General features: G+C 42.2%; 1 protein-coding gene across 4 annotated transcripts in view; it reads left to right on the forward strand.

The window, feature by feature from the left end:
* The first annotated feature begins 938 nt into the window (after positions 1 to 938).
* The window catches only part of LOC311271989 (rho-associated protein kinase 2-like), a 32,738-nt gene continuing 19,504 nt past the window's right edge, over positions 939 to 14,172 (forward strand). For all 4 annotated transcript variants that reach the window (XM_084378026.1, XM_084378025.1, XM_084378027.1 and 1 more), the window contains exons 1-7: positions 939 to 1,390; positions 7,928 to 8,009; positions 9,552 to 9,652; positions 10,376 to 10,513; positions 11,492 to 11,752; positions 12,346 to 12,490; positions 12,602 to 12,740. In XM_084378026.1, the coding sequence (XP_084234152.1) occupies positions 1,295 to 1,390; positions 7,928 to 8,009; positions 9,552 to 9,652; positions 10,376 to 10,513; positions 11,492 to 11,752; positions 12,346 to 12,490; positions 12,602 to 12,740 (962 nt within the window). In that variant the 5' untranslated portion in view covers positions 939 to 1,294. The remainder of the gene's footprint in view (positions 1,391 to 7,927; positions 8,010 to 9,551; positions 9,653 to 10,375; positions 10,514 to 11,491; positions 11,753 to 12,345; positions 12,491 to 12,601; positions 12,741 to 14,172) is intronic.

Here is a 14,172-nt window from a genome sequence, read left to right on the forward strand (position 1 = left end):
GATATGAGTCCCAAATACACTTAAAAGTAAAGTACACATGGAAACAGCGAACAGATAGAAGATTAATATCTGTGAAGTCACATACAGTTAGGCAGAATGAAACCGGATGTATGGCTTTGCCTTCAAAATAAAAGCACAGAGCAATGAGCTGTATTACAGTAGCCTAGTGTTGTGTTTTGTTAGTTTATTTCTTGTTTGACAGTTTGACTTCAAATCATATCATTAAATCTGAGAATCAGAGGGTTGTGGCATAGAGCTCATTTGACCTTTATTACATATCCATGCACATGCATACATGCACCTATACCCCAATAACCCTAACTAATTTGGAGCAGTGGATGATGCAGATGAGCTACAATGTGATTTATGCACACACAAAAAGAGAAAGAATTAAATACGTTGCATTTTACATGTAGACCTAGTATATTGACCATCTACATTTCTTTTAAATCTTGTGCTAGGCCTCTATAATATTGATCTCTTTCTTAGATTGAAAGTTATTGTATTTATTTACAAACTCTACAATTGAAATATCATTGAGAATAATTCTTAATTTTTAATATGTATATATACTTTATCATAGTATTATTTGGGCCTTTATTTCTATTATAACTGTGACTTTTCTTACTACCTAAAAAATTCTATTTATTTACTTATTTGTGTATATAGTTAGTTAGTTAGATGTGTGTGTGTGTGTGTGTGTGTGTGTGTGTGTGTGAATAAAATTAAATAAATTAAATTACAAAATACTATATATCACCAATTTCGTGCAGGGAAAACAAACAAACAAAAATGTAACTTTCTTCACATTAGTTAACGTCATATAATCTATAGATAATCTCTCCTGAGGTGTTTTACTTTGACAGTTCTACCCGGAAGTCGCCCCCCTGTTACTCCGTGCAGCCTGACGCTGCTCCGTCCTGCAGGTTGGGCACGCTGTGGTCGGATCAGATTTGGTTGTAGCTACCTGCGAGCAGACGGGACTCACCTGAAAGTGAAGTGCGGCCTCTGTCCGGGTCGTTACAGTCCGCCCGGGTCTCACTCTCCTCTGGGACATTGATTCAAAAAGACGGAGAGACACTTTGGCAGCGGGTTAATAATTAAAGTGAGCGCGGAAGCCGCAGTTTACAGAGGAGCTGACATGAGGATCTGATCCAGCAGGAGGAAGGAGGAGGAGGAGGAGGAGGAGGAGGGGTGCTCCTGTGTCCCGACACAAAAACACCTACAGGCCTACAGGTGTTTCTGTGTTTTCTGCTGTTTTTCATGTGACCTGGATTCACCGTGTGCTGTGATCATGCTCGGAGCGGAGAGCAGGCTGGAGAGCCGGCTGAAGAAGCTGGAGTCCCTCATGAGGAACCCACACTCGGCACTAAACTTGGAAACGCTGCTGGTGAGTTTACCTTCACCTCCTGGGTCTGACACAGGTGGGTGTCACACAGGTAGTGAGTGACACACACGTCAGCTGGAGAGATTTAACGCATCAACAACCAGGCACACAATCAAAAGGAAATGGAGAAAACACTACTTTGTTATTGTGTGAGTGACAACTTGGACACAAGTCTTTATAGCTGAGATATCTGCATGTGAAAAGCTCTTTTATTTATTTTTTAATCATGAATTTAGCTTTTAATCAGAGGAAACCCCACCTAAACTCAACGTGTAGCCTCCTTTTCCTGTGTTTTTTCCCCCTCATTTTCCCAGTTATGATGGGAAGACATGATAGGAAGTTGAGTTAAAGGTGCACTATGTATTTTTGGAGAAGAAATTCAAACTCAGAATTATAATATTTACAATATTAATGAGGTAATATGTAATTATTTTTCCCAAAACTGAATTCTGAGAGGAAAATAAGGTCCCAGAACACAGTTTGAAGCTGGAAAGGTGTCGGGGTCCGCCACATATAAACAAAGTATACGTCCTTTAATGTCCGTTTGCCTCTTTCTTCCCCCAAACTACATAGTGCTCCTTTAAAGTTGCACCAAACTGACCCACATTAAAAGCCACAGACACGAACACAATCAGCGCCCTGCATCTTGCCCTGCCACTCCATCGCTGCTGGCTCTCTTGGCCCGGCCTCTAATTGACATGCCCTCTCTCTGACCTGTCCTAAGAATGTACTCAGCCCACTTCTGATAAAACAAATGCCACTGCTAAGCTCCCCTCGCCCCATCCTCTAGCAACAGATACACACTCCTGAGCTGATATGGAGCAGCTTTGTTTGTCAGTGCACGAGCATTTGTCAGCGCTGTGCTCGCACTACTTTGAAGAGGAAAGTAAACGCCTTTCAGACATACCTGAGGAAGTGTCAGGGAGACTGGATGAACATGCTTTTCTACATGTTCTCGCCATCGCTCGGCAAATAACAAAGATCTGAAGGCATAAAGTCCAGAAGCATGCTTTTTGATATTAACAAAACCAGCTGTGGCTGTCAGTCGGGTTATTTTGGTGACATCACGGGTCATCACTGGGGTCAGTATGTACACCTGAAGAACAGACGAGGCAGCTGAAGCAGATTTGATCTGGTTCTGTCTGCAGTAGTTCCTGCTAAAGGGGGCCACGTCTATTTTCAGTGTTGATGAGTCACAAGTCCGGTGTGAAACCGCTGCTCTCAGCTTCACCCAACTTATGTCACCCAGTGATAAAAATGGGGCGTCTGAGAGAAATGAATTCATCCGAGCCCACATGGACTGTCCATCCAGACCTCAGCGGTCATTATTCACAGTTTTATCACATTAGTCAGCTGGTTGCAAGCAGCTCTGTATAGTGGGCATAACAATGGCCACCGTGCTGCCTAATGCAGGGAGCTACCACACAGGAAGCTGAAGTCACTTCCTGGAATTGAGATAGTGTTATCCTGCCGTGACCTCACAACACTATTTCCTGTTTGTCCACAGTCATTTTTGTTGTGTGCTCACAAAAGATGTTTGTTTGACGCGTCTTTTATCTGTAGAACAAAGGATGACGCCTTTTAAAAGATAAGCTGTGTGTGTACCGTCTGGCTGGATTGGTTGGTTGTTCCCTTTAATTCAGTCAAGTCAAGTTCCTTTTATCTGCACCAGAAGTTAACGGGTTCTATTCTGGGTCGAGACCCGTCCTCCATCCAAGTTTCACTGAAATCTGTTCAGTTGTTTTTGTGTAATTCTGCTGACAAACCAACAAACAAACAAACAAACAAACAAACAAACAAACAAACAGACACGTGTGAAAACAGGTGAAAGTGTAATCATTGTTATTCCACCGCACATTGTTGTTAATGATTTTCAGTCTGTGTATTAATACTTGATTTGTTTTGTTTATTTGTGGTTATGAGCGATGCTGTAAGATGTTTTCATCAGAATATGAGTCACTGGTGCATTTGGCAACTGATTAATCGTTTGAAGTAGAAGTGCCAAACATTTGCTGGCTCTGGTTTCTTAAATGTGACTTGATTTGCTTGTCAGACAAAGTCTAAACTTTCAAGGCATCAATTTAGGCTTTTGTGTTGTGATGGGACTTTTTTTTGACATTTTACAGACTTACTCTAAATCTAGTAATTTAAAAAAATAATTATCTAGTGGTGTTTTTGGGGGTGTTTTGTCAACTAGAGCTGAGCACAAGAATGGGGTGCAGCAGATTAGCAAAACCCACGGTTTTGAGATTGGATCATTTTTCAGAGCAGTTTTTTAAAAAAGGGAGAGAAATATGACTTAAAAAGAAATATAAACCTCCCTGGGCAGAGTCAGCTAATGAGACCGCTAGCTGCACTGCTAACTGAGCTCATTAGCGAAATGCAGCTACAATTAGCAGCAGCTAGCGGTTACGATAGCAACAAGTAAAGCTACCTGTCTGTAGAAGCACACATCTGTCTCGTCTTTCTTCTCATTGCAACTCTGATTCAGGATTTAGGGAATTATTACTCTTAAAAGTAACAGCAGTAAATCACAATGGGAATCCATTTGTTTGTTTGTTTGTTTGTTTGTTTGTTTGTTCTTGTCTCTGTATATGTTCTCTCCTTTTTTTTCTCTTTTCTGAAATGTATTTTAGTCGTACTGGGATGTACCCCTTTGATCATAAGTAATAAATAAATAAAAACACACACACTCATGGTAATACATGAGTAGAAACAGTAGAATTAGCCAAAAGGCTGTTTTCCATCAGTAGTCCCCTCGCCAACACCTTAAAGAGGCTTCCAACAAAACAAGCAGAACAAAAGTTGGCACAAAACAACACAAGGCACATGAGGGAACACCAGTAATAATCCCCACGTATCAATAACGTGAAGCGTTTGCAGAATTATCTTATCATTGGCCAGTTCATAGCATAATCACCGGACGTGCAGGTACCGTCAGAGTTAAATGATTATGCCCTCAGATGCACCTATTATCCTCAGTGTAGCCGGCAATCACACAGAACAAACATGCCGAGGAGGCATCGTGTGTTTCTTTTTCCGTCGCTCTGTTGTACTGTTAGAATCCAAACATCTAATGATTAATAGAGGGAACTAACATGCAAATATGTGCCAGAGGTATGTGAAACCTCCTTTGTAGAAACATGTGCAGATCAGATGCTGTGCACACGAATGAATAAGTGAATTCAGGCCTATTTTGTATCGGCGGAGGCGCCTTTCTTCAAATCCCTTTTCGATCGGTGGAGGCAGGACGCGGTTTACAATCTGAGAACCCTCTCCATTGTTGCTGGATGTGCTCAGGCAGTATCAGCTCGCACGGCGGAGTAGGTGGGAGGCGTTGTCTGAGGCAGCGAGGACGCACAAACCAAGCCCGAACTGCAGGATCATGTTCAGATTTGTCCAGACTCCAGGAATGAAAGTTAAACGAGTGTCAGTTCAGTTGTCTCTGGCTCTGACTGGTCTGAGGCTGAATCGGGAGGCGAGAGATTTAAACCCTCCACACCGCAAGATAATGTGTACTGTCTGTATGTTGTAAATAAAGAGTGGTGTTGAATCACACCGCAACTCATGGAAACTCATGTATTATCACAAGAATCATAATAGTTGACCATTGTTTGAGTTTTAACGTGAACTACACAGAGAAAAAAAGGAATACATGTAATTACAGCTAAAACCAGATGATCATTACAGCTTCGTAGATGTTCTCGACAGCCGAGGGACTCAGATATTTCATCAACTAGTTTGAACCGTCACAGATGAAGAGGCTCGACCTTAGATAGCCAGATTTGATTAACACCTAATCGGACAAAACTCTTATTAAGTCTTTTATCTTTTTTATTAGCGAGGAGAACCGCAGCAAACTCAGTTAGCCATTTGACAAGTCAGCAAAAAAGTGCCCGGTGGAGATTTCCTCTGTGAGGTCGAGCGAACCTTTTGAATGCTTTAATTTTAAACTCTGCGTTGTTTACATTCATGTTAACTCGCTAGCACAATACAGTACGAACCAAACGACTTCTGATAATGTTCTGCAGTGGTTTGCGTTACTTTTCCTCTTTGCTTTTTCTGTGAACTGTTTTGTTCCTTTTACTTATAATGACTCTTTGTGTTTTTGTGTTCTTACATGTTGTGTTCTGCCTTCTTGTTTTAACTCCACCTCAGACTAGACTTCCTGCTGTTTGGAGTGTTTATTCTGTAATATTGTCGTCCTGAGTTTCCTGCTTTTGCTTGGTTGTCAACGCACTTTGTAAACTCTGTTTTTAAAGGTGCTCTATAAATAAAATGTATTATTATTATTATTATTATTATTAACACCATTATGCATGAGTACTATTGGACATGAATTGGCAAATAAATGAAAAATCACCAAAGTACAGGAAATGATGCGCTGAACACTTTACATGTGTCCCACTGCAATGTTGAAATGAAACCTTTCATTCTGAACCACAACCTGAGTCACAGATGTCATTTTTAACTCTTTGTACACTACCACAATTTTCTGTTCCTGATTATTAGTTAGTTGGTTCGTCAGCAGGATTACACAAAAACGTATGAACAGATTTCCAAGAAACTCGGATGGAGGATGTGTCTCGGCCCAGAATAGACCCCATTAACGTTTGGTGCAGATCCAGATAAAGGGACGGATCCAGGAATCTTTTTCTCACTTTCTTTAACATTGTAAGATAGTGGGGTACATTTTCGTTAGTTTCTCAGGGAAAAATGCTTGGATCTTGATGAAAAGAATCAGGTGTATTTAGGTGGCTCGTATCTATGAGCGGGCCTCGGAGGAGTTATGCGCTCTGCTGAGAGTCTGTCTAGTTGTATTATTATAGTATTACTCTTCTTTTGGCACCTCTTGGTGCATGAATCTTGGGCAAAAAAATAGATAACATTACATCAAAGACACAAGGATGTAATACAGGCAGCAGGAGCTACCACACACACACACACACACACTTCCCAAATGCTTCATTTGAATCTCCTAAAATTAGATCATATTTCCATATTATTCAAATGTTAAAATCCTCCCCATGCAGGAGTTTCCTGAAAGAAACAATGTATAGTCTCATACAAAAACAGGCCCTGTCAGTCATCACTTATGACCCACTATAAATGTGTGGCGGTGTGTATATTTGCAGACACACTCTGCCCTCTGTACGTATACTCTGATGTCCTTGGTATTTTTGGTAGTGTTAGTGATGTTTCTGGGCGTCAGCAATTCTGAAGAAATATAGTTGATTCTTGTCTCTTCGGGCTGGTGACTCGCCAACTCAAAGCCGGGAATAAGACTCAGCTGCCATCTTTCTTCAGAATTGCTTACTTCAACGTTTGAGTGATGTGCTTAGACGCAGCAATGATCAGATACCGTGTAATATCCCTTTAACATGGCTCACAGAGTTCAGTTTCTTCTGCAGTAACCCTGACCGTCACACACACACACACTGTGTAAAATGATCACAGATCCTCGAGCGTTCATCCTGAATCCAGACCCATAAGCTGTTTGTCCCACAATAGCTTCTGAGCCCTCAGGTCTATTTCCACCCGTCTGCGGTGGGGGAGATCTCTCTCCGCACCGCTGCTATTTAAAGGTGCAGAATTGTTCCACATGCCCGCTGCCCACCCACTCACATGTCCCCGAACAAACAGTCTGACAGACACTAAAGACCAGACTCCCCCAGCCGCACGAACACACACACACACACACACACACACACAGGGGATGACTCCACTTGAACCTTGTTTTTAGGGAACAGAGGGTCCCTTACCCCCCCACCCACCTGCCAACTGCCCTGCCAGCCTCGTGTGTTTGGATCAGAGAGACATTTCGGTTTCCACGTGAAACTCAACACCGCTGATTTAAGCACTGATGACACCGCTGAGGCCCCGGCTTTTAGTCCGATGCCGCCCCTGGCCTTCTGCGTTAAGCCTCAGGGAGGGGTTTATGTTTGTTTGGCTGGTGATGGTCTGTGTTTTCAGGGCAGAGGCTCGTTATTGTTGTATGATTTGTTTTGTCTTTACACCCAACCTCCATTGTCCTCCTGTCGTTGTTTCCTTAGCTGCACATTAGCCGTCTTGTTTTCTCCGCCGTTAATGTTGCATTTCGGCGCAGACGGCCCACTCAAATGTAATTCCTTCCTCTCTTCCTTCCTTGCTTCCTCCATTCATTCAGCTTTGTTATCTTTCATCAGCCAGCAGAAGGGCCAGGCTTGCCCAACTACCGAGACTTGTCCTGACAGATTAACGAGAGAAGCATAAGATCTTTCTTCCTTCCCTTCCAGCGAAAATGCTACTTGAAATCAACTTTGAAAACACGACTTTATTCTCGTGTTTCTCAATATGTTGACGAAAATTTGAGCCAAGACCCAAGCCATAATAACTCCGATGGTGGATGATATCTGTTTTTCTAACTAGAGGCATTTTTATTACAGCGGGGTGAACCAAGAAGTTACATATTTTCTGAATGAGAATCCACACGTTGTGTCCGTTTATTTGTCTGCGATTGATTTGTATCTGATTTTTTTTCTCTTCTTTTCTCTTTTTCAGGACTCCGTGAACGCGTTGGCTCATGATTTGAACTATCCTGCCCTGAGGAAAAACAAAAACATCGAGGCTTTTCTAAATCGATGTAAGAGCTGCAGTTTGGTTGAAGGTCATGGTTCTCGTGTTTGGCTTGAAAAATATCTATAAAGTAAAGCAGAGACCTCTGGTCACGAGGAACTGAGTGTGTAGCTTGTTTGTTCGGTTAAATCTTTATGTCTAGATGATGAAAAACGTGACTTTTCAGACCTTCTTTAGAAAGTTTTTATCTTTAAACAGGCCACATATTAGAGAGCGTGCACTGTTTACAGTGGTTGATGTTCCTGCTAAAGGTCACAAGAGAGATAAGAAAATACAGGCTATGTATTAAAACCTCTGTGCTCTTAAAATCAGTGACATTTTGGTTTTCAAATCAACTTCTTACAGCCAAAATATTGTGAAAAGTAAGATACGTGTCACTTTTGTACAGGCTTTCTGCTTTTGTAACTTTATCTCTGTTTAGTCTGATGAATATTAAAACTAACATCATGGGTCTTATGTAAGAGAAAATACATACACCAGCAAGTCTGTTGAATACTTATACCGCCCACCATACCAAGGCTGCAACTGTTATTTTCATAATTAAAGGTCCAGTGTGTAGGATTTAGCAGCATCTAGCAGCGTGGTTGATAATTGTCTTATGGTGGTCCAGAGTCCGTGTTTGGTTTGTCCATTCTTGGCGTTTCCGTAGTTTCTTGTGCTTGAAAGTTAAAAAGCTCAAAGTCTGCACCAGCAGCAGCTCTTTTCTTCCCACAGAAAACGCTGCTCCTGAACGCCTCGTCAGTAGCCCCGTGACTTTCTGACATCACACCACGTCACGGGGTCACACCTTTGCATTATTTATGCTAAACAGCTAGTTTGGCACATGAGAATAAATTTAGCACAGCTCCTCTGTTGTTTGTTAGCAGCGCTGGGTCGGGCATGTGTGAGCCGACCAATCAGAAGAGACTGGGAACTCTTAAAGAGACAGGGGCTAAAACAAAGCATTGTTGCTAGACAGTATGAGAAAACTGATGTGGTTTTTGAGCACCAAAGAACGTGAGCCTATTTTTTAGTAGTAACCTTAAATGAAACCTGAAAATATACATCATATGTCTCCTTTAAAAAGGATCATACTAAGGTAATGAGAACGCTCCATGTTTCAGGTGATAACAAACTAACAAACACACTGGACCCTTTTAAACTTTTAGTCTATAAAATATCCACAAAATAATGTGAAACATGCTCATCAGAATATCCCAGTACTGAGAGTGACGTCTTCAGATTGTTTCTTATGTCCAAAAAACGTCCAAAACCTAAAGACTCTACATTAACTATCACATTTAAGTAGCTCGCACCAGCAAATGTTTGACATTCTTGCATGAAAAATGACTTAAATAGTTGATGATTGTTTTTCTCTCGATTGACTGATAGATACTCCTCATCTGTCTTCCTCATCTGAAAGCTACCGTGGCTTCGATAAATATCATAAGACTGGTGTAACTTCCACTAAACTCTCACTGACCTCTCTCTGATCTGTTTCCTTTGAGCCTTAAACGATTGGAGCTTGACCTATGTGTTGGCATGGTAACGTATGCATCCCATCCTACAGATGAAAAGGCGGTGAGTCAGCTGCGGGAGCTGCAGGTGAAGCTCGAGGACTTTGAGAAAGTGAAGCTGATCGGGAGGGGAGCCTACGGAGAAGTGCAGCTGGTGAGATGTTTCTGTCTGTGATGACAGCTGAATGAGTGTGAGATTGTTGCCTGGAGATGTTTTGGGGGGGATTTTACATGAAGCAGCAGCAGCAGTGAGATTTGATAAAAGGTTGTTGGAGCAAGAGAGTTTCTCCAGAGGTCCCTGAAATTAGCAGTTTACACCAGAATACCAGACATGTTAGCCACCAGAGGGAGCAACAACCTGTGAATCCACCAAAAATATGTGTAACATCTGCAGCTTGTTTTTCAAATATAAAAGGCGTCTTCCTCCTCATCACGACCACCTTAGCTGTCTTTGCATTTAGAAAAAGTAATTAAGGCGGGCGGTAATTCCTTTCGAACGCCCTGCTTTTCCAGATGTTTGCCCTTTTGTGCTTGATGAAGCTTGAATCTGGTCTCTGCTGAGCGTCTTGTGGTAGAAGCAAGTCTGGACAGGCTCAGTGTGTGGGAGAGGAGTGTGAAGTCTGGTGTGGAGGAGGAGGAGGAGGAGGAGGAGGAGGGGATGCTTACTGTGTTTGTGCTTGAAATCTTGTGTAAGCATGTCTGTCGATGGGTGTGTGCCTGTAATTATGGGTTCCCCTTTCTGCCAACCCCCTCTGTGCTTCTCATGTTATCTCGGTCATTGTGACATTCTTACTATCTTGTTCATATTGTCCTCGCACACTTATCGATGTTTACACGCTAACGTCTCCTCTCTGTCCCTCGCCCTCCTCTGCTGTAGGTCCGCCACAAGGCCTCGCAGAAGGTTTACGCCATGAAGCAGCTCAACAAGTTTGAGATGATCAAGCGGTCAGACTCGGCATTCTTCTGGGAGGAGAGGCACATCATGGCCTTTTCCAACAGTCCCTGGGTCGTGCAGGTGTGCACAGGTTTTATTCTATTAAAAACACATGATGTGTAACCTCGTGGGAGGATTAGACGTAAACAAAGTAGCATATTCTCTGTCAGACCCAGCCTCCTTCCGGTCTGCAGGGACAGAACAAGCCTTTGTTGAATATCTCGTCCCGTTAAACACACATTTTTTTTAATACACAGAAATGCACAAATTTGGCTAAATATTAATATCAACCATGAAGCCATCATTTCCCTTTTTTCCTTATTAAAGACAGATAAAGAGCAAGAGTTAAAAACCAGTGTTTAAGCTCCCAGACAGCTGAATTGTTCAGAAAGAAATTCAGAAACGTCTGATCATTCATCCGTAAAGGCGTACTGTGCAGGATATGTTGGTTGACTCTTTGGTTGATGCCTTGTCGCCCAGTTCAATTACAATGCTTTCGTAATTAGCAGTTTAATCCATTGGATTAAATAAATGTAATCAAGTCTCAATCATTTTAGATGAAGATCTTTATGAAACGAGGCTGTAATGCCACTTTTGTCCACAGGGGCCGCCAGAAACAACAGTTAATGAAAGTTCCTTGAAGCTGCTGTGAAGACCTAATTAAAAGTTGTATCAAGTAGTTGAAAACGTAACTATAAAATTAATTTAATTTATTTTTTTAAATGTAATCTGGGCTACATTTGTTATTTTTTTAGGGAAATCCTGCATAGAAAACCTTTAAAGAGCTGGAAAGACAACATGGAAAATACTTTTTAATACCCGAAGCATAGAGGACAATTTTATGTCACAATATACAGTGTATATTGTTTCCTTTTTTCCAGCTCTACTTGGTGTGCATTGTAGTTGTAAAGAGGCGTCATGATGTTGGCATCAAGTTGGAGATAATAATCTTTGAGGTCTGTTGGTGTTGAACAGATCACCTGGTAGCCAATCCTGTATAAAAGCAATGTCTTCACGTCCTGCGAACGGCTTTCAGTGACTCAGTTTGTTGTCTCGTAGCTGTGCTGCGCTTTCCAAGACGACCGCCACCTCTACATGGTGATGGAGTTCATGGGGGGAGGCGACCTGGTCACGCTCACCATGAACTACGACATACCTGAGAAGTGGGCTCGCTTCTACACGGCCGAGGTGGTGCTGGCGCTGAACGCCATCCACTCCATGGGCTTCATCCATCGTGACGTCAAACCCGACAACATGCTGCTGGACCAAAACGGACACCTCAAACTGGCAGATTTCGGCACGTGCATGAAGATGGACTCGGTAGGTTTGTAGTTTGATGTGAGGAGAATTTTTGTTTTTAAAACTTTTAAGAGAACCCACCTCCTGAACCAACTGAACAGAGTGAATTGACTACTCCAGCTCAAGACAGGTGGCTTTTTTTCCCCCGCCCTAGTGCACCACCAAGTGTTCAGACTGTGAAGTGAAGCTCAGTGCAGCACGGTTGCATCAGGTTGTTTTGTAAGGCCTCAGAGGTTATTGTGCTAAACAACCAATCTGGAGGACGGCAGCGGTCCCGCCTCTGGTGTGGGTCAGGAAGTGTTTTTTGTTTTTCACCACAGCAATTTCTAAATAGCTCCTTCACGAGCGGTTCCACACGTTTGAGCTCTCTGAAAATCAGCGAGTTGACAGAACGTGTCATGTAAAGATGGTCGAAACGGTTGAGAAGAGAGTGAAGTCTGCTCTAAATTGGCTATCTGAGCCTGAATCAGTGAAATGATGTCCCTGCACTGCATATTTCTGTGGAAATACTGCTTATTTGCTTTCTCCTCTAACTCTACCAACCTTTTACTGTCACTGCTATTCTATTCTTGTTTTCCCTCTACAGTAAATCTTGTTTATTGTCCTGTTTGCAGACAGGCATGGTGCACTGTGACACAGCTGTCGGCACGCCAGACTACATCTCCCCCGAGGTGCTCCAGTCTCAGGGTGGTGACGGTTACTACGGCAGGGAGTGCGACTGGTGGTCTGTAGGAGTCTTTATGTACGAGTTGTTTGTCGGTAAGTGAAAGGTGACGCACTGACATGTCAACAGGATGTGATGTACTTACCCCCAGTGGATAGGTCCTGATAACTTTTTTAATTCCTTGTACAAAATTCCTCCTTTCGCAGGTGAAACTCCCTTCTATGCCGAGTCCCTGGTCGGAACGTATGGGAAGATCATGAACCACAAGAACACGCTCGTCTTCCCGGATGATGTGGAGATGTCTCGGGATGCCAAAGACCTCATTTGTGCCTTTCTTACTGACAGGTTCGCACATGGAAATGATAAAAACTAACACTTGGGCTTTTTGCTTTAATGAGAATTCAGAATATTTCACAATTTCAGGCTGCCTGTCATGAGCAGACAGCTGCAGACACACTCACATTTTCATTTTCAGCTCTGGATCACAGAAGCGAAGGCCTCCAAGTTTGTTGCTAAACTTTGGACTTTCTGCTAAAAATCTGTCTAAAAAGACTCATAAACAACGTGTTGAATCATGTGATTGAATACGATCAATACACATAGGTCACGACTCCCGTTTGAGAGGAGCAACAGCTTAAATAAACAGTGTGAGCGTTGCATCAAAGATTAGACATGACGACGTTGTTTAAATTTAGACCTGTGGCACACTCTCCCTCAGTACATGGTGCTTTATTCACCAAATGTCTTTTCTTTCTTCTCAACACATCTCATAAAGACCAAAACCAAGAATGTGTTAGTCTGTCTCTAAATACTTTACAACTTCCACAGCTTGTCTGCCCAAATCTTATTGGCTCCAACTTAAGATGTAACGCTCTAAAAACAGCTTCCAAATATACAGTTTGATTTTTCAAATTAAAACCTCGACACTAGAATGGCACTCAGAAGAGCTCCTACCTCCGCCAAAAGCCCAACAGTCCCCTTTAATTCAGTCAAGCCCAATGCAATATCGAATCACACATATTTAAATCAGCAAGATCCAGATTTTTATTGGAATCTGCATCAAATTGTAGTCACTCACACCTTTTTTTTTTTTTGCATTTGACGTATCCTCTGTCTAAGTTTTGCGGAAATCGGTTGAGTAGTTTTCGTGTAATCCTGCTGACTGGAGCAAAAACTTGCATTTGTTTGTAATTAAGTACACATGAGCTACTTGTACTTTACTTGAGTTTTTACCCTTTGTGAAACATGACACTTTTTACTCCACTACATTTGTCTGACAGCTTTTAGTACTGGTTACTTTTCATATTACAAATTTTCCTTCCTATCCAGTGAAACTCTGTAGCATTAAGCGTTTCTCCTACGTTTTAAGATAAATAAACACTAAAAAACCCTCTTGGATTAGCTGGAAAGAGCATCCAACAGTAATATTTACCCAAACAAAACTAAAAACAGTGGCGGGGACTATTTTTCTGTCGAATGAGTACTTTTACTTTTAACCCTTTAAGTACATTTTGCTGATGACACTACTTTTGAATGAAGGAACACACAACAACAGCTACCATCTAAATACAAATTAGTATTAAAGGTAACGGTTACTTGAACATGTGGGTGTGGGTCGTGTACTTGGTCAGCGGCCCGTCCCCTCTGAAGAAACCACTTCCTGTTTACATTAGTAGCCCCGCCCCCCCACCGGGCTCAAACACAGGCCCTTTCTGCTGCAGCACAGAGCAGCCTTTCATTTTCCCTCCCTCAGTTTATTTACCTTCTCGCTCACTAT

The sequence above is a fragment of the Pagrus pagrus genome, assembly GCF_965226575.1.
Source record: "Pagrus pagrus genome assembly, chromosome: 16".
Lineage (NCBI taxonomy): Eukaryota > Metazoa > Chordata > Actinopteri > Spariformes > Sparidae > Pagrus > Pagrus pagrus.